Genomic DNA, 20275 nt, shown 5'->3' with positions numbered 1-20275 from the left:
TGTGGGTGGAGCAGAGCTGATAACCAGTTCTCCCTGTCGTTGATCTCACCTGGAAGCCATCATGCACAACCTCTGATATTATCCCTTTTTACTTTCTGCAGCCCAGTTCACAGCACAGATTGAGTATTCTAGTCACTTTCTATTGCTGAAGGGGCAGGCTTCTGCCTCCAGTGAAGAACTGGGTCAGCTGCTAGGAGCTGCCATCAGAGCAGTAATGGGATCGGCCTTTTCTTCAGAGAGTGCTAGCCTACTCGGCCTGCAGAAGCCCAAGCTGAGAGCGCTGAAGTCAAGCCCTTCAGCTTAGTTACAATCAGCACCGACCACAGAAATAACTCTAGGGCTATGTTCCACCATAGACTGGCCTGCAAAGAGTTATTCACTCGGAAACTTGGGACATTTATTTTTGGTTGCCACCTTGAACCCATAAAGCCCAAGAATATTTCCGCAGTCCTAACACTGGAAGATCTCTTGCCACACCCATGCAGCTCCATTACAAATCTTTTCTTTTCTTTGAATAGCAAATCGGGTTAAAATAAGCTGCACCTTTTTTTCTGTATCACATGCCACAAGAGAAAAAGTGAAAAAAAACCCCAACAACAACCAAAAACCCCCAAACAAACCTCAAACATTCAGTTCTTAAAACTCACTGGCTGCAAGTTCTTATAGCAAAAGCTGCTTTGGAAATTTGCTTGCCGGGTAACCTTCTTTTTAAACTGCGCAGTTTTTTTGTTTTTTTTTTTCACTTTATTCTGTTGTAGCTGTATGGAATCTGCTGCTTCATGTTTTTATTTTTTTCCACTTTATTCTGTTGTAGCTGTATGGAATCTGCTGCTTCATGTTTTTATTTTTTTCCACTTTATTCTGTTGTAGCTGTATGGAATCTGCTGCTTCATGTTTTTATTTTTTTCCACTTTATTCTGTTGTAGCTATATGGAATCTGCTGCTTCATGTTTTTATTTTTTTCCACTTTATTCTGTTGTAGCTATATGGAATCTGCTGCTTCATGTTTTTATTTTTTTCCACTTTATTCTGTTGTAGCTGTATGGAACCTGCTGCTTCGAAACGGAACCTTTAGTTCACATGCTTTCCCACCCACCCCTTTTCCTTTTTAATTTAAAAAAAAAAAAAAAAGATAGAATGACTTTCCTCGTACATACAGTCTTATATGAGGGACTCTCGTACCAAAATCCATGGGAACTTGTACATTCAGAAGTAGAGAGTTGCAATCAAGATTTTTTTTTTTTTTTGAAACTTTTCATTCCACACATGGCCTACTCCTATAATTATATACACAAAAAGTCTCTTCTTAGTATTTGTACTTATCTCATAGCCTTTCCTAGTAGCATTAGTCATCCATATTAGACAAAAGAGGAAACAAAAAAAAGCTCAGCAACGGTGCGTGCTTCGTGTTTCTGCATCAGGGGCATATCTTCAAGAATCCCATTTCTCAGAGTCTCATCGTGGGGTTACCAACCTACAAACTAGATATGCGCAGTTTTTTTTCCACACTGCTTTTGGTATGAATCTCTCATATAATGTTGTATGTGTTATGAAAATCATCCTTCCATACCCTTTGCCTTTTTTTTTTTTTTTTTTTGTGATTTTCAATTGCATTCCCTGGTTCTCATCCCATTGCTGCAATCACGCTGCTCCACTCTTTTTCTATCTTTTTCCCTACATACATGCCCCTAAGTTTGTGGAGGGCCAGGCTCTCCCTTCCGAGGGGCCGATGCAATAATGTTCGCGGAAAGCTTGCGTGACCCTAGCGCCTCCTTGCTAATGCCACCCGCCGCGGCTGCCGGTTATGAAGACCGGACGCCGGTAAACTCGGCCTCGGTTTTCATAACCTGCCTGTCTGCCAGTAATGAAAACGGCCGCCGGGTTTACCGGCGTCCGGTCTTCATAACTCAGCGGTCTGCCAAGTTATTTTATTTTTTTAACTTTAACAAAGAAGTACAGAAAAGCAGTTTTTTCTGCTTTTCTGTACTTCTTTTACCTGTGCTCAGCTATTAACGCCTGCTCCAGGGAGGCTCAATTTTGCCGGCGTCCGTTTTCCGAACCCGTGGCTGTCAGCGGGCTCGACAACCGACGCCGGTAAAATTAAGCGTCAGCTGTCAAACCTGCTGACAGCCGCCGCTTCTGTCAAAAAGGAGATGCTAGGGACGCTAGCGCGTCCCTAGCGTCTCCTTTTACCGCGGGCCCTCATTTACATAAATGTATTTACTAGATCGTGTGCCCAGGAGAGTGGGCGCTTGCCCGCTCTCCCGCGAAGTTTTCTGTATTGGCCCGATTGTTATTAGGTGGATGGTGGCAGTGGGGATTACTCGATAACTTGCCTACCTGCTGTGAAGGTAGCGAGCCTCAGGTATCGCTTAGATAGGATTTTAGAGAGTGCTGGGGAGGAATTGGCTGTCATGGGTCCCAAGGACAATGAAAGGTGCAGGAGAGAGGTTTTAGAGGCTAAATTTAGGCTTCTCAGTAGGAAATTCAAATCCACAATTTACGAGATTGCATGCATGGAAATTCTCCCAGGTCCATGTGCAGGCTCTCGGAGGCAGGCAGCGCTCTGAGTCTTAACGGGTGGATGAAACGACGCTGCAGAGAGGATGACTTTATAGATTCACTAGGAACTGGGGAACCTTTAGGGAAAGGGGGAGCCCGGTTTGGCAGGATGAGTTCAACCTTAACCAAAATGGAACCCCGCTGCTGCCTCAAACCAGAAGAAGGAGTTGGAGCAGCTTTTCGGCTAGATCTTGGGGAACGCTGATAGTCGCGCAGGAGTACATGGTTTGCAGAGGGTTATCTTCCTTGTTAAAACAGGGAAATTACAGTAGACTGAAAGTGAGGATATGGAAAAAACTGATGCAGCTTAGCTGGATTTCAATAAAGAGCAGACATATATGAATGAGTCTAAATTACCTGAATAAACTGCTGATAAGCAGGTTGTGCAAGGAATAAAAAGGAATACACTTTAAGTGTCTACGTACACATGCCAGACGTCTAAAAACAGAGTTAGAGTATATGGCACTAAATGAAGTTATAGACATAACAGGCATCTTAGTGACCTGGTGGTTGTTCTTTTTTAGAACAACCAATGGGATACAGCGATTCCAAGTACAAAATATATCAAAACAACAGAGCAGATGGAGCTGATGTTTGTTTGGCATTACGAGTTAAGATTCATAAGAGTCATACAAGATGTAAATTCTGCAGGAAAACAAACTGTACTCTGCGTTTCCCCGTCCATAAGCAGGCTGAATTAGCCATGCTGTCTGGGACGTCCTCTGGCTTCTCTCAAAGATCAGAGAGCTCTGGCTCCGTGCGACTCTGCATCCTTTCCTGCGCGGTGCAATCTTCCTTCAGTCTTTTTTAAACTTCCGCGCTGCAAGCTGCATGCACAGCTGCTCTCTCCTCACCTTTTTTTTTCTTAAGTTTTTCAAACAAACAGCACTTTTCAGTGCTAGCATGGCCCCGAGCCACTGGGCTTCAAATACTGCCCATGCAGTAAGATTATGTCCATCACGGAGGGACATAATTATTGTTACATCTGCCTGGGCCCGGATGTCACCCTGAGCCCAGCGGCAGCGGGCCCAGAAGAGTTCCCGCTTGAAGGAGAAGGGCACCGACTCCTTTGCCCCGACGTCCGCTCATTCCCGGGGCCCAGAAAAATCACGGAGGGCCTCCTCCCTCGGCCCACTCAAGTGCCAAGAAGAGCAAGAGCCCAGGTGGGTCCTCCCCGCCAAAAGTTCTCCCACGCCCCCCATGAAGCAGCAGGCGTCGGGAGATACGACGGCGGCACCTTCGCCTAAAGCCGCGCCGACCAGTAACTGCGCCGTGCGGGTCCACGAACCGACGCAAGTGTCGAAGTGCCTCGACGCCAACCGAAGCGGCGCATGCGGCGAAGACGAAGGAGCACGACGCTCGACAGAAAGGCGTGCAGAATATCCTCAATGCGCCGAAACGGGGGGCCCCCTTCGTGATGCTTGACTCGACGCGCGCCAGGCTACCCACGATGCAGAAGCGAGCGGGGGATCGGGCGTCTTTTCAACGCACGTGACGCAGACGGGGCTGTGAGCCGCGCCCGATGTAGAAGGGGACGCTAGTGATCAAGTCCCCCAGGAAGGTCACTCACAAGTCCAAACGGGCCCGTGGACCCTCAGGCCATTTTTTTCACCAGAGGAGCTTCTGGAAACGGGGGCGAGGGTGGAGGGGGGGCTGGACGTTTGCCTTCCGAGACTGCCGTCCATCATACTTTATACCTTGCTAAGCCACCTTTGGGGTATTTTTTTTCTAACAATTTATGTGTCTTGTCTTGTTGCACCTTTCCCACCTGGGGCCCTTCCTCCCATTGGTTCCCGTACAGCCAGGCCGCATTAGCAGGCACTAGAAGGAGGCAGTGAGCCGACCCATGTGTGGACAAGCACTTAAAAGTTTCTCCTCCTTAGACTGCCCAAACGGCGTGCCGTGAGCATGCTCCCTGCGCTTCCTCTGCCTGATTTCGGACGTTGCCAATGTCAACAACAGAGCAACTTTGTGTGAGCAAAAAAGGACAATGAGCCCCCTCTGCCACTGTTGGAGAGCACAGACGGGTCTAACCCCCGCCCCCCACCCCCGTACAGCGGTCTTTAGTTCCCATGGGGCTCATCATCGAAGGGCCTGATTCACTGAGCCTTTTCTCCCATTCTGTGCCTTACGAGAAAAATGCTTTAGCGAAGGGGCCCCTGCGTTTGTACCTGAGCTAACCGAGGGTGAACGTGACTTGCTCAAAGCCACGAAGCGCGCTAGCAGCAGGATTTGATTTGCGGGGACGTTGCATCATTTCGGTTTTTAAAACTTGGGGGGGGGGGGGGGGTGCAGAGTTGGGAATTTTGCTTTTTAAGAAAATGCACCGGTGCTAGAACCAAGGCTCCTTCTACCTGTTCAAATCCAGGATAGGATTATTGCTGTCGGCAGTGAATAATCTTTTGCTGCTGATTTTTTTCAGTCCCAGGCAGTGGGGTAAATCAACCACCCCCTCCCCCATCTTTTAAATTGCTGCTGCTTTTGAGGTTTTTTTTTTTTGGCTTTCGAGGCACATAAATATGAAAAGAGTGCGTGGCAAGATTATGGGGCTGCCATCGAGGTATCATTTAGCGGGGAAGATAGGCCCTGCACCGTCGTGCCTAATGCCAACGGTTATCCTGTCAAGTCCATTAAAAAATACTCTTCAGTCTGGCACCTATCACCATCCCAGTGCATGCAAAATCTTTATTTCCACAACTCAGGTCTCCAGCGACGAACAATGAACACTTTGGCGGTTCAGGCGAATTGATAAACCGTCTTACCGACGAAAATGTTGAGATTTTGCTAATTCGTTAAAAAAACAAACAAACAAAAAACAACCCTAAAACAGGCAAGCAAATTGCATTTTAGCTTGCAAAGCGCGGAAAGCAGAAAGCTGCCGTCTGCCCAGCATCGCCTCTCTCTTTACAGCTCCGGTTAAGAAAAATAAATAAGTGAAGAAAAAGTGAGCTTCCCTACCAAGCTCCTGATTTAAGACGTAATCTCCGACTCCCTTATTCCTCACAAGGAAAACAGATCAATTGGTTGTGGAGAAAAATTGGCAAAGCACTGACCTAAAAAATAACCCATGGATGACACAGATTCCAAGGATCGCTTCCCACCTTCTTTCCTCCTGGTCCTGCCCCCTTCCCTGTCTCCCTGCTCTTTCTTCATCTTTTCTTCCTCCCCTCCATCTCCTACCCCCCCTGTCTTTTACCAGCCTCCTACCTTCCTCCACCTTCCCTTCTCCCATCCCTCTCCCCTGTCCCAGCCTCCCTCCTTCCCTCCTCTCCAGTCCCCCACTCCTTCCTCTATCCTTCCCCCTTCTTCTGCCCCCCCCCTCCCTAGTCTCTGCGGGGACTTCCCCGCAGAGACTAGAGGGAGGGGGGGGGAAGAGGGCGAGGTGAGGAGTGGCTGAGCCGGAGAGGGTGGAGGAAAGAAATGGCAGCACGGAGGCTGGGTTGGGGGAAACAGAGGGGCAGGATCGTTGCTAGCAATTTTTGCTGCCCCAGGCAAACAATTACTGTGCTCGTCTTCCCCTGATTCATTCAGGCTCTGACCCTGGCCGGTCAAATGAAGTCCATTTCCCTGCAGCAATCTATAATTAAAAAAAAAAAAAAATTATACCTGCCCCTGGCACCCATGGTCAAGGGAAGGGTATTAGAGATACCCTCAGAAAACCTTACAGCCTTGCACACACGCCTCACTCCCTCACCCTCCACAGACACACACAATTAAATTATGCATTGCTAACAGATTTTACATAAAAAAGAACATTCAAAAGTACAGTCTACTCAGGCAAAAATATCACTTACAACATGCACATTATATTTACAAGCACTGCTTGTGGTGTCAACCGAAAATCCTGCAAAAAAGACACTTGGACTGCCTACGGAATCAGACTTTTTGTAATGTGCGTTGTGTGTCGGCTTGGCCCTCAGAAAGCCATGAATAAACGGAAGTACCACTTTCAATACAGTAAACCTCCCATACCAAAACAATCCTACCTGCCAGCACTCAAACCGTAACAAGCTTATCCATGAAAAGGCAGCACTGCACATATTACACCAGGCCCTACAACACCAATATATCTCCTATTGGGAAAACAGATTGTTATAGGAGGGAAGCGCTAGGAGAGCGATCCCAACTTGAGGGGATTTCGTGTGCCCTTGGGCCTCGGCACGGTCCCAGATGAATCCAAGACAGCACCGAGGGTTGGTGAGGCGTGTCCCAGCATGGGCGAAGACAAAGTCTGACCCTCTGCCGGACCTGCATGCTTCTGGATGACCAACAACGCAATGACTGAAGTACCAACAAGAGCGCGAACCTCAGGGGCGTCCTCCTGAGATGACGTCATCCGCTTCCAGTATTTAAAGGTCTCTACTTCGCTATCTAACTGATTTAGCAAGGGGTTGGGGATTGCTTCGGCTACACCTCCCAAGCTACTCTGCCTCCTCGGACTTACCAGAGGTACCCGCTCCTCGGGGGGGCCTCGCTCTTTTTCTTTACTTTCAGATTACAGATAGGAACCGGCACTCGCTCCTCGAGGGCCCATGTTCCTGGACACTCTGAAGATTCTCTACTGCCTGGAAGCTATCGCTGCTACAAACAATTGTGAGTTACCATCGCTCTCTCAGAGCTTTCCCTGGAACCAGGTACTCGCTCCTCGCGGGCCTAAACCTTTCCAGCACCTGAGCTCCCTTGAGACCTTATGTGAGTTTTGTCATCTAGTTCTGTTCATGAACTCTGCCTACTCACTTTCTACAGTTTCTCAACAGCTCAGCCATGCTGGATCGCTGTTCCAGTACCTGAGGGACTACAGCCCTGCCGGGCACATCAGCTCACTACTGCCACCTCTGGTGGTTTCAAAAACCTGTTTAATAAAAGAACTAATGTGTGTCTGTCTCCATACTCAAGCCTAGCCGGTGGTCCCTCTCGGGATATCCTCCTGGGGGCGTGGTCATCTGCCACCGGCCCAGGGGTCCACCCACAACTATTACAGATTGCTGACTCCTCCTTCTTAGGAGCCAATAAGAACAGATTGCTACTCCGCAGTCTATCAGTAGAATTATTACAGATTACTACTCCTATCTGATTGCTCCTCCCATCAGATAGCAGAAACTATCAGATTGCTTCTCCCAGCTCTATCACAGAGCTTTCCTACAAGATTCCTAACAGTTTTATGAGGAATAGTGATGTTTCTGTTTTTCCATTGTTGCACTACAAGAGTCTCTCTTGTTACAGTTTCCAATTTAGTTTTTGCATGTGTCTAGTTATACTTTGTCTCTATTCTGTATTTAGTGAGGGTCAGTGTTTTGCATGTATGATTGAGGTGAGGTATTCTGCTAGCAGATAGTTTCTGTGTAGGGATCTATGGCAGCCTGTCTTATTTTGCTTTTCTAATGGGTGGTTATTGTTTAGGATATAGAGTAATATTTGCAGTATTGCCTTTTCTCAGGTATTGTTTTTACTGTTGGTGCTGGCAGTTAGTGATGTTTTGATTCAGGAGGGTTTACTCTTGGCTTTCTGAAGGCAAAACCCACCAACATGCATTACAATAACCTAATGCCAAATGCATTCCAAGTGTGTTTTTCGCTTTTATGTGGGGTTTTCTGGTTGGCACAGTAATGCATGTAAAAATAATATATATGTTGTTGTGATATCTTTACCTCAGATTACTGTATTTTGCATGCCCTTTTTCATGTACAATTAGTTATTATAAATGCAGAATTTGTAATTGTGGGTGGTGAGGGCAGGAGTGTGTGGGCACAAGGCTGTACAGGGCCTTATGCCCTTGCAACAGCTCGGACAGAGTGTGCCACACACACAGGCCGCCACCACCACCACTCGCCCATCTCCCACTTCTCCTGGGGGAAAATGCTGGCGAAAGGTGGGAGGCAGGTCTTGGGGTTCCTGGCAGTATGGAGGGTTTGCCAACTTCCTAGAAACATTATCACTCTGTCACTCCTCTGGGAACTCCGACCCCCTTCAGCAACATTTCAAATCACTAAAACGGGCCAGACTGCATACAGTCTCCCCTCCTGATGATTTGACCTGTGCCGTTCCCTGGTGGGGGTGAGTGAGCGCCATCTCTCTCTCCCCCTCTCTATCAGGAACAGAAGGCGGAGCTCGTTCTGCCGCTCCCTGTGCACTGGCCCTGGGCGGGGCGAGCACTTCCTCTCGTGCATCGCGAGATCAGCAAAGAGCACGTGCTAGCTGCAAAGTGTTTTTTTGAATTTCTCTGGGCCGGCACGGAGGAGAAACAGAGGAACGGGCTCCCACCGGGTGGGGTCCAGCGGCGGCCTCTCGTTTTTTTTTTTTTTTTAATGAGCTCCTTCCGCCCCCCCGGTGCACACCCGGTAGGGACAGAGGGAAAGAGATACCTGAAGGACAGCTGCAAGGGAAACGTAGACCTCAGCAGGAGCAGCGGCCGGTGCGATCCGCTGCTTCTCTTCCCCTAGCGCCCCGCTTTTGCATTACGTCCCTTAAATCGTGCATTACGGGATTTGCTTAAGAAAAAGGGAGAATGCGGAGATAACTGGGAAGGAGGGGCGGATCGTCACCTTGACTCCCATCAACTTTTACAGGCTCTCTGCTTTGCAAGGTGTTTGTTTTTTTTTTTTTTTCAAACCAAGCTGCATTGTACAGACTCAAATTCCTACGATCCCTCTTTTTTTGGGGGGGGGGGGGGTTGGGGGAGGGGAGGTCATCAGGTTGGTTGGGCGGGCGTGCGTGCCGCGCTTGCATCTTCCTCTGTTGCAGTGCTCCACCCTCAGCCCCTCCCCTCTCCTCCCAAGGTGAGGGAGTCACTCCCGCTCCCCTTCTCCCCATTCTCTCTTGACCGGGAGGGGTGGGGGCGAATAGGACGGCCCTCTTTCTGATGTCATCGAGGGGGCCACCAACCAGGCTGCAAGCCGGGATGGTAAATAAAGGCGCGTGCTGCGGCTCCGGGAGCCTGCAATCCCGGGAAGGCAGGGGCTCGCGCGGCGGCGCAGGCACCCAACGTAGTGTCTTGCAGGTGCACTGCACCCGGAGACCGCGCTGTGCTTCTGTTCTGGGGAGGGGGTTTCCTCGCGTTAGCTCGGAGCGCAGTCGGTGGCATTTTTTTTTTTCCTGTTCTTTAATTTGGTTATACGAAAATGCTATTTTGGCACACTCAACCGGAACATTACAATCAACACTCCAGTGGCAGTTACCTGCGGTAAGTGCTGTAGCAGACATAAGCCACGCTTTGCTTTCGGGGTGTCTTCAGAGGCGGCCTGCAGGGGGAGGGGTGGTGTCCCCACCCCCCCGACCTTTGCACTACGTTTTCAGGTGTACCTGGAACAGTGCTCGGTGGTGTGGCTGTGAATGGGAGAATCGGAAGAGGAGCCGAAGTTGCACGTGTGTAGCTGGAGTGGCTGCACTGCTGCTCTATTCCTTGCTCTTACACGTTAACATTTAAAAAAAAAATAGTTGGAGAAAGCTTGCAGATCTGGGTGATCTAATCGTGAATCTTTAATACAAGTTATATTTAAAGTAAAAGCTTGTTAATGCAGTGACTAGTAGAAAAGAATGTGATCCTTTCGGAGTCTGCTTTCTAAGTATATTAGGAGGGGGGGGGGGGGGTTTGGAGGAGGGAGAATTTTAGACGATGGAGGGTGAGAACCGCTTCTCTCTGGTAGTTTTTCTAGAGCCATTTCATCTTCTCACTCGGTGTGTAAGGGGACTAGCTATTCCGATTTTACATTTTTTTTTCTTCTTCACAAGGTAGTCTTGCATTTCAGGAGGTCTGTTTTTAAAAGGGATGCCCAGTTTTCCGTCTTTTCAAACGTGGCCCATCCTTTATATAATAGGGAACGCGTGCTTGCCTTGGACGGGTCCTTGGAGAGAAGCGGTCGGGCAGTCTATTCACCCACCCATAGTGTCTGCCCCTTCTCTTCTCCACTCTCTGGATCCTGTCGCTTCTCCCTTTCCCCTCAAGATGCGATCGCCTGTCCTGCGGCTTCTCTCTCTCTTCTGTGTCCTCCACCACCACCAACCGTGGTGCCGAGCTTCTCATAAAAACAATTCCGGTGTGCAAAGCGTGGCTCCCTGGCTGTGGGTTGAATATCGCCGTTTGAGAGAGAGAGAGAGTGTGGAAGAAATTCACATTTCCCCTCATTCGTGTCCTCGCTGGGCAGGCTATCCTCATTTAAAAAATAAAGAAAACTGAGTACAGAAAACCGGGCCTGGTCTGACCTCTTTTGTATGTAAGAATCCTTAAGCTTGCACATATTTGCCCAGAGAATGATATTTGATGTGTCCATCTGGTTGTAAGGCAAAGGTATGTTGTCAGCATTGTAGTTTGTGCTCTTTTTTTTCTTTTGGCTCACTAAAATTGTTTTGCTATTTTGATGACTTTTTTTTTTTTTTTTAGCAAGAAATTGTGTAAGCGAGTTACATTTTAGGTTTGGGCTTAAAAGCAAAGCTTTCTCCTGGAGGCTGGAAAACTTTCATCATTTATGTGTGTGTAAGTTCAATGGGCAAAAAAGATGTTTATTTTTAAGGGTGGCTGTATGTGCGTGGGAGAAGATAACCTCATTAGGTGTTAGGGCAGAAAAAGACCAAATGGTTCATCCAAACTGCCCAGCAAGTTTCTTGTGGAAGTAACTGCTGCTCCATACAGGTTACCCCCCCCCCCCCCCCCAGCCTTATTCTAAGGGTAGAAATATTTACAATCAGAACCAAGCAACTGTCAAACCCATAAAATAATTTACTGCTAGCAACACTCTTAAGGAGCCTTCCTGATAATTCAGACAGTGCTGCGTGAATGTGCTTTGCTTTTGGACTTGGCCGTAGAAGCAGGTCTGTGCTTTATCCCTAATGTCTGTCTGCATGTCAGGATCCAGGACTGTAAAAGTTGGGGGCTCCGCATTGGTTGTCTGAATCATTGGTAAACTGGTGTAAAAAGTCACTGCCTGTATCATCCAGACATTTGCTTGCAATTAATACCCTTTATCAGGAAGTGAAATTCTCCTTTTTTTTTTTTTTCCCCCTGGGTCCTTTGTTCCAGCCCTTAGGTGGATGTCATACTGTTGTTGATATCAATGTGTCTCTCCCCCCCATGTTTTACTTATTCTGTACATGGTGGGTTGCTGATGGCGGTTCTCTGTTCATCAAAGCCATTTTGTGGTTCAAGGAGCCACTGTGTGTGTGTGTATTAGACTGAAGTGTTCTGAAAGGGTTAAGTGAAAGTGCAGCTCTCGCCCCAGTTGTTATGAACCCTAGACTTCCCTACTGATCCCTAGTTAACATCTTCATTCTGTCCTCTTCTCCTCCACTCCAACAAAGCTGTTCTTCCCCCCCCCCCCTAAGGAAAAGAATTGAGGTGGGAACACTTTTTTTTTTTTTATATATCTGCAGGGGCATCTCCAGGGCGGGAGGCAGGAATTTGGCAAGGACTGCTCCCAGCTCTCCCCTGCCCTCCACCCCCCCAAGTCCGGCTGAACCACCTTAACTGGTTGGGTGAGGGGGGAGCACTTGCCCAACTTAAACTCATTGTGTCCTCCCTTCTGGGGCCTGCCTCCATCTGCCCCTAAAATCTCAGTCCTGGTATTTATTGAAGAGTGCCTCTTGCTGGAAACCTAGGGACATATAAATCCTTGATCTGTCGCTTTTATCTTAATCTCGAGGCTTGATTTGCTAACTTTTTTTCCCCTCATTCCCTGCCTACAGGAAATAAAGGATTAGTAAAAGCAGGCTCCTAAAATGGAAGGAATGTGTGTTTTCTCAAGTGAGCAATTCAGGAGTCCTGCTCAAAGATAAGAGAGAGGTTCCCATTGCCTGTGCTGAAGCTTTCAGATGACCTCTCCAAACATTTCCTGAAACCTTGGTGCATGTGTCTTGTGCCCTGTATTTAGAGCCCAGCGAGTGTAAGGGCTGAGGACAATACCTGCTTTATTGCCTCACTCCCTCTTGGCTATTTTTGGAACGGAGTTATAGAGAGGCTAAAGAAGAGACTTGCTTGTCTTGTCAGGGACGTTTTTTTTTCCCATTGGTGAGATTTTTAATTTCTGCTCCTCCAGCACTTGTTAAAGGGTTTAGTGGTCGGGCACTGTAGGGTTACTGGGGGCCACTTTCCATTATAAGAACTGATGGAAAGAGCATTCCCCCGGCAATAAATTACAAAACGCTGGATGTGTCGGGTGGTTTTTAGTGAATTATTATTTTTTTTTTTAGAAATGCATGCGTTTGCCTCTGTGTCCGCAACTTATAACCCATCGTAATTCCCATTTTTGGTTATACTTTTATACTAAACGGAAAAGTTAACACTCGCTGGCAAATTAGAGAAGCCGGGTGTCCTGAGCAGGATTTACTGTTGTGTGGTGGGTTATGGATATGAATTTCATCTTCCGATCTTGCCTGAACCAGCTCTAGCCTGCCTTACACCCATCCTGCTCCCGGGGGGGTCCAAGTTCAAGAGGCTGCTGAGACCAGCCAGCCCGTGGTGTTAAATCCAGGTAGATGTCGATAGGTTCCTACAAAGTCTGTTCCATAGACCCCCCATCCCTTCCTGGTTAAAACCGTTTGTGAAGTCTTCTAAATCAAATGAAAACTCCAAATTTTGCACAACCCCCCCCCCCCCCCTCCAAGGTTGTATGTCTGAGAGAAGCTGGCTGTAGTGTTAACTGCAATCCAGATTTAACTGGTGTAGAACCAGGGAAATCATCTTCAGATTTGTCAGAGGATTCACTTTTTTTTTTTTTTTTGTCTTTCAAACAGCAGAACTAGGTTTCTGTATTTAGAATTGGATAACTGTGGTTTGTTTGGGGTTTTTTGGCAAAATTTCTCCTGCACTCAATGCCTGGGGAGGGAAGCCCTGATTGTTCTCACTGTGTTTCTGTTTCCAGGAATTTGGCAAACAATCCCTTAGGTGCTTCTGAAGGCGGGGGATGGGGGGGATCCTGGGGTGAGAGGTGTGTCGGGGGGTCTCTCTCTCCTGTTGGGGGCCCCATGCTCACCTTGTGACAGAGAATCCCTGTGTTCACCATTTGCTGGCTCTCTCTTTTTTTATACAGCAGTTACACACAGACCTGGCTAGTGTGGTTTTAGACTGTTGTTCTCAAGTTTTTTATTTTTCTGTGTTTAAACTATAGCTTGCCACCTTTATGAAATCATGCTGAAAGCAGATTACAACATAGGCACATCAATAAAATATCAGATACACTTAAACAATAACCTGTGTGTGGGGAAACCTGAAGTGCCCTAACAGCATCCATGCAACCTGACTGTTAGTGTTAACAGGGATAGGCTAAGCTAGTCCTGTGTGTTTTGTTTTTAAATTTCTAATTAAAGTAATTTAATTACGCAAATCCTTCATGCATATTCATTGTGAATATCCTTAAAACCTGACTGGCTAGGTGTGTCCTGAGGGCTGGGCTGGGAGCCCTTGCTTCTATAGTTATTACTCGCGCTTCCTTATTATAGAGCACTAATAATAGTGGAGGTGTATATTTATTTATTTTTTAAATATTTTGGGGCCTCCTACTATAAACTTATTGTTCCCTTGTGCATCTTCCTCCTTGCATGATTTTTTTTATAAAGGGTTTATTTCTTCCTTATAATAAAGGCACAGCCCTGAGCTAATATCTTTCCGTCCTTAACTGCGTTGTTTAGACCCACTTAGTTTAATGGTCTGGCGAGATCTCCAAGGTTGCAGGTGCTGAAAATGTAGCGTGTGCAAGTTAGTCATTAACTGAGGTGGCTAGGACCCACCAGCCAGTTCCCTCTTTGAATTCAGCATGTCAACAGCATTTATCGTCCATATATATTCCCAAATGGGTTTTGTTGTCTAATTGTTTAACATAAGGCTTACTGAAAGGTGTAGGATTGTTTGCCCCAAAACTTGGCAGTTCAAGCTTTCAGTTTTTTGATTGGACATGTTAGATGGGGGAGGAGAATTTTATTCATGATGATCTCTTGGTGAGTAACATTCAGTCCAGATTTAGAGGTTCACTTTTAAAAAGACCCCCAAACTGTAGAATACTTTAGTTTTTTGTGTGGTGGGGAGAGGAGTGTGAGGGAGAACGCAGTGCTGCTAGGTGAAACCCCCACCTCTTCTTTGGGTCACTCTTATTTTGCATTCCAACACTATAGGGGATTTTTAGTTTTGCTTATCTATTTTTATTTATTTTTGGAAATTTGGCACTATACAGGTACCACGGTGCATCAGGAGGGGTTGTGGATTAAAAAAAGTCAGGACTGACTTATTAATGTCCGCGTTGCCTGACAGCTCAGCAGGGAAGCGTGGCTCGGAGACGAGTCTGTTCTTGTGTAAGGAGGATAGCGGAAACAGAACGCAGATGGTATATGATGATGACGACCTCCTAGAGAAGATTAAAATGGGACTCTCTTTTTGGACCTGAGTCGAGCTGCGTCTGTCGTGGCGGGTCTCGCTAGCGGGAGATGGGGGGGTGGAGGCAGCCAGGGTGTTCAGATTGGGCGTCTTGGTCTTGTGGGAATCTGAGGAAGACGGCGGTCGGCACAGTGGCAACATTTGGACATGCTTTGTGAGGGAGACGCGAGGGGGAACAGGTGTTGGTTTGGGAATTTGTGTGCTTGTCTACCCAGTGTGGGTTTCTTTTTTTTTTTAATCTTCCATGGTTTTATCATGTTAACCGTGAGATGCAGCTGCTGACAGTTTCAAGCTCCCAGTGCCCCTGAGCCTATGGAACTATCAGTTACAAAATCTTCATTTGAAATGTTGTCTCTGAAAGAACTGCTGACTTTTTTTTCTCCGGGATTTTTCTACTTGTAGAGGCTTTCTGCTTTAAATATCTCGCTTGTGAGAACTCCTGTGGCCCAAATTCTGCATTTCCTTAAATAAATGTGCTGAGTGCAAAACACCTAATACCAAAAAAATTAGGTCTGTTGAGGAAAGGAAAAGTCCTACAAATTTGTATTAAAAATAAAAATCCACGTCCTATTAGCAGCCCGCAGGTTCTACCAAAAATGAATAAATGATAGAGAGAGGGAAACTGGCACCTTACTATTCACCGAGCGTCCGTCCCCTAATACAAGAACAGTCTTATCTTTTTCAGATTAAAATCCCACAGTATTGACTTCACACAATTGTGCTTATTTTTGCAAAGCCAGCGACTTTAACTTGACCTTCCTGTCGTCTTCCATCTGCCTCAGGGGTATTGATGGGAAGCGATTTCCCCCCCCCCCCCTTCGGATTGTAAAGTCTCCCAGATGTGGAGGATTATGAGCTCGATGTATGGTGGTTTTTGTTTTTTTAATGCTTGTTTCTGGAACTTCTGGCTGTACTCTGCACCCTGCAGCATTTTATTTTTGGGGAGGGGGGGTCATGTGTGTGACCTTGAGGTGCTAAAGCAAGAAGGGGCAGTGGCTTGTTGGGCAGCAGCTCAAAATCAAGGCTTGGTGGCTTTGACTTCTTTACAAATTCTCGTCTGGAGACACCAGCCAGCAGTATGCATAAGCGGGGCTTGAAACTTCCCTAAGCCAAAAAAATTACGCTCTTGCTTATCCCGAGAAATTTTCAATTGGTGGCTTCTGGCGTGATAGTTTGGTTTTTTTTGGTTTTTTTTAAATTATTTGTCCCCAGTAAGGGAGAAAGTTGCATTTATTCACCACTCTTTCTGTGATGGGAGCACTTCGGACTCTGTGCTCCTAACCAACGCAGCACAGAAGGAAGTGGGGGCAGCTGGCTTTCTGTCCTCCTGCGCTGGCGCTGCCCAGAAGCGCCAGCGCACCAACACTGGATTCTCAGGCTTCTGTTGCGAGCTGCCCTCCAGAAATGTTTAGTGTCTTGCATGTGTAGGAGGCTATAAAAAGTATACCCAGATAGATATAGCAGTGTATGATGCCCATCAGGTGATCAGAGGTGGGCAGTGCCAAAGAACATTTTTAATATCACAACTATTGCTTTTTGCTTGGTCTTTCAGGCTTTGTTCTCCAAGACACTTCTGATCTTATATAAGCCCTGGGAGCACAGCTGTGCTATCTTCAGGGACAGGAATATGAAACCGAGAAATCTTGTGTTCATCCTGAATTTTCTTTTCCTCTTGCCTGCACTATTAACGGTTAAACGTGAGAGGCAGGCGGGTTGTCAACTCACGTTCATCTTGGGGAAACAAAGTGCGCCGAGACCTGATGCCTCAGCATAAAACTTGGTGCTCTGTGCAAGGCAGAATTGTTGTAAACTTGTTGCCTTGGCAGGAAAAGAATCTCATGTTGGTCACTTCAGAGATTTCATTTCTTTGACATTTGAGCATCGGTTTGTGATAGGCGCTGTACCATGTTCTGTCGGGCACGAAAGAGGTTTTTTGTTTTTTTTTTGAGCTTGAGGAAACTTTAACAGTCTGCTGTGTGTAATTTCAGTGATGTCCTTGCGCTGCCGATCTTCAAGCACGAGGAGCTCCAGCTGTCTCCAGAGAATGACGCCAAACTGCCTCCGTTCCAGTACGTTCTCTGCACAGCCACGTCGCCTGCAGTCAAATTGCACGAAGAGACGTTGACTTATCTCAATCAAGGTAGGACCCGTGTGATGGCCGAAACAGGCAGCCCCCCCCCTCTCAGCCTTTATCTTTTCATAGGCTTTGACTTTGAGTTCTACTCTTGCCCTGTTTCCATCAGATTGAGAAAATAGATTAGATCAATGATGTCGGAATTCTTGAAATGCAGGCATAAGAATTCTGACAAGCGATGGCCTCCACGCTTTGTAATTGCATGTCGTTGGCAGTGGGTCCATCGGCTTCTAAAACAACGCGTTGCTACTGGCCCACAACGGACTTTCTGTAAGCGGAGACTCTTCATGTTTTGAAGAGTTCCATAATTCCGTTTTCCCCTGTTAATTTATTCACTGGCGGATTGATTCGTGCTCTCTGCTAACCGAAACGGTGCTTCCGTAAGGTATTGGCCCCCAATGAAAAGGATTTTTAGGACACACCGAATTTTTTTTTTTTTTTTTAATTTTATTTTTTATTTAAATTTTATTTTTTTTTTTAGAAAATGTGCAAAACTCTTGTACCGACCAAAAATGAGAAGAAGGGGAGCTGTCGAGCAAAAGTTCTCGGGTTTTTACTTAGTGCAACTCTGGCTCTTACTTTTCAGAAACACGAGGCACGTCTCTCCTATGTCAGCTGTTGAAGTTGCAGCTCCTGCCTCGATGCTGCTATGTCATACCCCCGTGTTGGCGTTGAAGGGGGGAGAGGAAAAATCACAAGAGGCATGAAAAGAGTAAAAGTTAAAATAGGAGGGCTGTAATGAGAGAATAAAAAGCACTACTTTTTTTTTTACTTTATTAAACATGAACATTGATATGATTTGACTGAGACTTCTGGGCCGATTCATTGACTCGGGGTGGGGTGTTCTCTGCATACCCACGCAGAAGGGGGCCCCTGGTTCGATACCAGAGTCTGGGAATCTCCACTCCCCCCCCCCCCCCCCCCCCCCCCCCCCCCCCCCCCGGGTCAGCTGCTGCTGGGGATGCTGTGGAGGTAGCATTCACAGCCCCGGTGGGGACAGGGAGCTGTGGTCTTGGCTCAAGTGCGATGCCTGTTGGCCGAATTCAAGACTTTTTCAATTGCAGCATTCTGGAAGGAGACCTGGTTCATGGCTCCTGGCCAGGGATAGTTGCTGCAGTGACCAGAGAGACGTACTAGGAAGGGATATAAAATAGAGGGGGGGGGGGGGGGGGGGGCAGAAAATCCCTGGTTTGTTGCAAATGAAGGCTCATGGCACCAGATCCTGCCCTGGTTCTGATTGGGTTGAAAGTATAAAGAAGCAGGAAGTGTTAAAAAAAAAAACAAAAAAAAAACCCAAAACAAAACTTTCAGGATTCTGGTAGTCACGTTGCTCTGAATGGTAGCCGTGTTGGGGAAATCGGGAGTCTTCGCAGATTCTTTAATACCTCTTTTAAAGGACCGACATAAAAAATGTTGTATAAGACCTCAGGCCTCTTCAGATAGGATTGTAGAGCTGGAGAGAAAATCTTTTATACCCACAGAGACTCCAAAACTGTTTCAGAAACCTAAACCTGTCTGAGAGTTCTTGTTAAGTTAACCTTTTTATGGATTTACAGAGGGTTGGTTTTTTTTTTTCATGTGCACAGAGAATTTTGTTGGCCTACAAACATGCAAATTTGATACTGAAGGGCTGGGCTGGCATCCTGGTTTCTGCAGATTTCTCTTAATTGTCATTGCGCCCAGCCGATGACTTTTTATTTTTTTTTTTGTTGGTGAAGGAAAGTTGCCGAGACACTGCCCGCGTTTCTCCGGTGCCACTTTGCTGAATGCATTTCTACTGTGTGGCGTTTAATTGCCCCGGCAGTTCAGCGAGTTGCCATTTTTCATGTCGTTCATCAGCAGTTTTTCCTCTTTATCGTTTCTGCCAGCATAAATGGTCCATTATTTTCAGCCTGTTCTTGCTATGCTTGCGTTTCTCATTGCTGGTCCTTACCCTCTTGTCTCTTGCACGATTCTTCTGCTGATTAAACACCGTGGGCATTACAGAATGGACTAGAAAAGAGACCCCAATTCATCTGGCTGCCTCAGCAGTTCATGAAACGACTGTCCAGTTAGACTCCAGCTGGATTTATCACTTATCCATGTAACCCATATGCACGTCCACATGTGGAAACTCCCAAGGGAGAGCTTGCTGTAGGAGAGAGGGTGGCACATCTCCCAGAGACGGCCATAGGAGTAGGTAACTTTATTTTAACAGGAGGGGAGGCAATGGAAACTCCTGAACCATCCTGTCTTAAGAGAAGAGGGACTCTTACTCCTCCTCCCCCGCTCCTGAAAAGATGGGGCTTCCAGCAGCGCTAGCCCTCTCTCTCATTTTATAGCCGGGCTGCAGTCTCGGGCAGACCCCGTGTTCCCGACCCCGGAATACAGGGCGCAAAACCTGGCTGAATCCGTCTGAAACGAGAGGTTCCACCCGCAACTCGTGCAGCCTGCCGTTCGGGGACACGCGAATGTCCGTAAGTCTGGGGGGACCCACCCCATCAGAATCCTTGGGTCCTTCCCATCATGTGCTTGAAAAGCCGCTGTGGCTAGGACATAAAACGCACAATAGTTTTTTAGGGGGATCAGCCATAGCTGCCTTGTGAGCCTTCCTTTTCCTTCAGAATATAGACTAAGTATAGTTTTTGGGGAAAAAGTAGATTATAAAAAAAATTCCCCCTTTTTTTTTTTTTGTTGTTGTTGGTATTGTTGCCCCATGACAGATGAATGCTCTATACTTTGAAATGGCTGGCGCGATGCCCATGGGTGCATGCTGGTAAAGGACAGCAAGCTTATTAAATTTATTTTATGTGCCGCGTGTTTGATGCACAAGCTTTCTCACGTCTGACCCCATAAGGACCTCCCGGTAGGCCCAGCTGAGGTGGATGTAGTGAGGGGGAGTGTCCAGGGCAGCAGAGCAGGTGATGGCACCAGGGAGAACTCTTCAGAAGAAATAGCTGGGAAGTCCACTTCTAGGAGAATTTTTTTTTTTTTTTAAATAGGATATGACCAATAAAAGATTAACCCCAATCCTAAAGCACACCGTAGTATCTTCCTTAGAACATAAGAGAAGATTGAGGAATGAGGTCAGAAGGGTAAACCAACAGAGCTGGTAAATGGGTAAGTTAATATTTTCCCCATGTTTACAATAATCCTACCTTCACTATCTCCTCGTTTATCTGTAGAAAAATCTTCCCATCCCACCAATACCTACAAGTACTGCACTAATAAATCCTCTTAGCAGA

General features: G+C 46.9%; 1 protein-coding gene across 3 annotated transcripts in view; it reads left to right on the top strand.

The window, feature by feature from the left end:
- Positions 1–9354: 9354 nt before the first annotated feature.
- TFCP2L1 (transcription factor CP2 like 1) overlaps positions 9355–20275 on the top strand; it is a 101552-nt gene continuing 90631 nt past the window's right edge. The window contains exons 1-2 of one of the 3 annotated variants that reach the window (XM_029605179.1): positions 9355–9742; positions 16906–17057. In XM_029605179.1, the coding sequence (XP_029461039.1) occupies positions 9681–9742; positions 16906–17057 (214 nt within the window). In that variant the 5' untranslated portion in view covers positions 9355–9680. The remainder of the gene's footprint in view (positions 9743–16905; positions 17058–20275) is intronic. The other 2 variants (XM_029605180.1, XM_029605178.1) reach the window with 2 other exon arrangements.

This window comes from Rhinatrema bivittatum, chromosome 6, assembly GCF_901001135.1.
Source record: "Rhinatrema bivittatum chromosome 6, aRhiBiv1.1, whole genome shotgun sequence".
In the NCBI taxonomy this organism is placed as follows: Eukaryota; Metazoa; Chordata; class Amphibia; order Gymnophiona; family Rhinatrematidae; genus Rhinatrema; species Rhinatrema bivittatum.
Note: the sequence above shows the minus strand (reverse complement) of the source record. Positions and strands in the feature narration are given on the sequence as shown.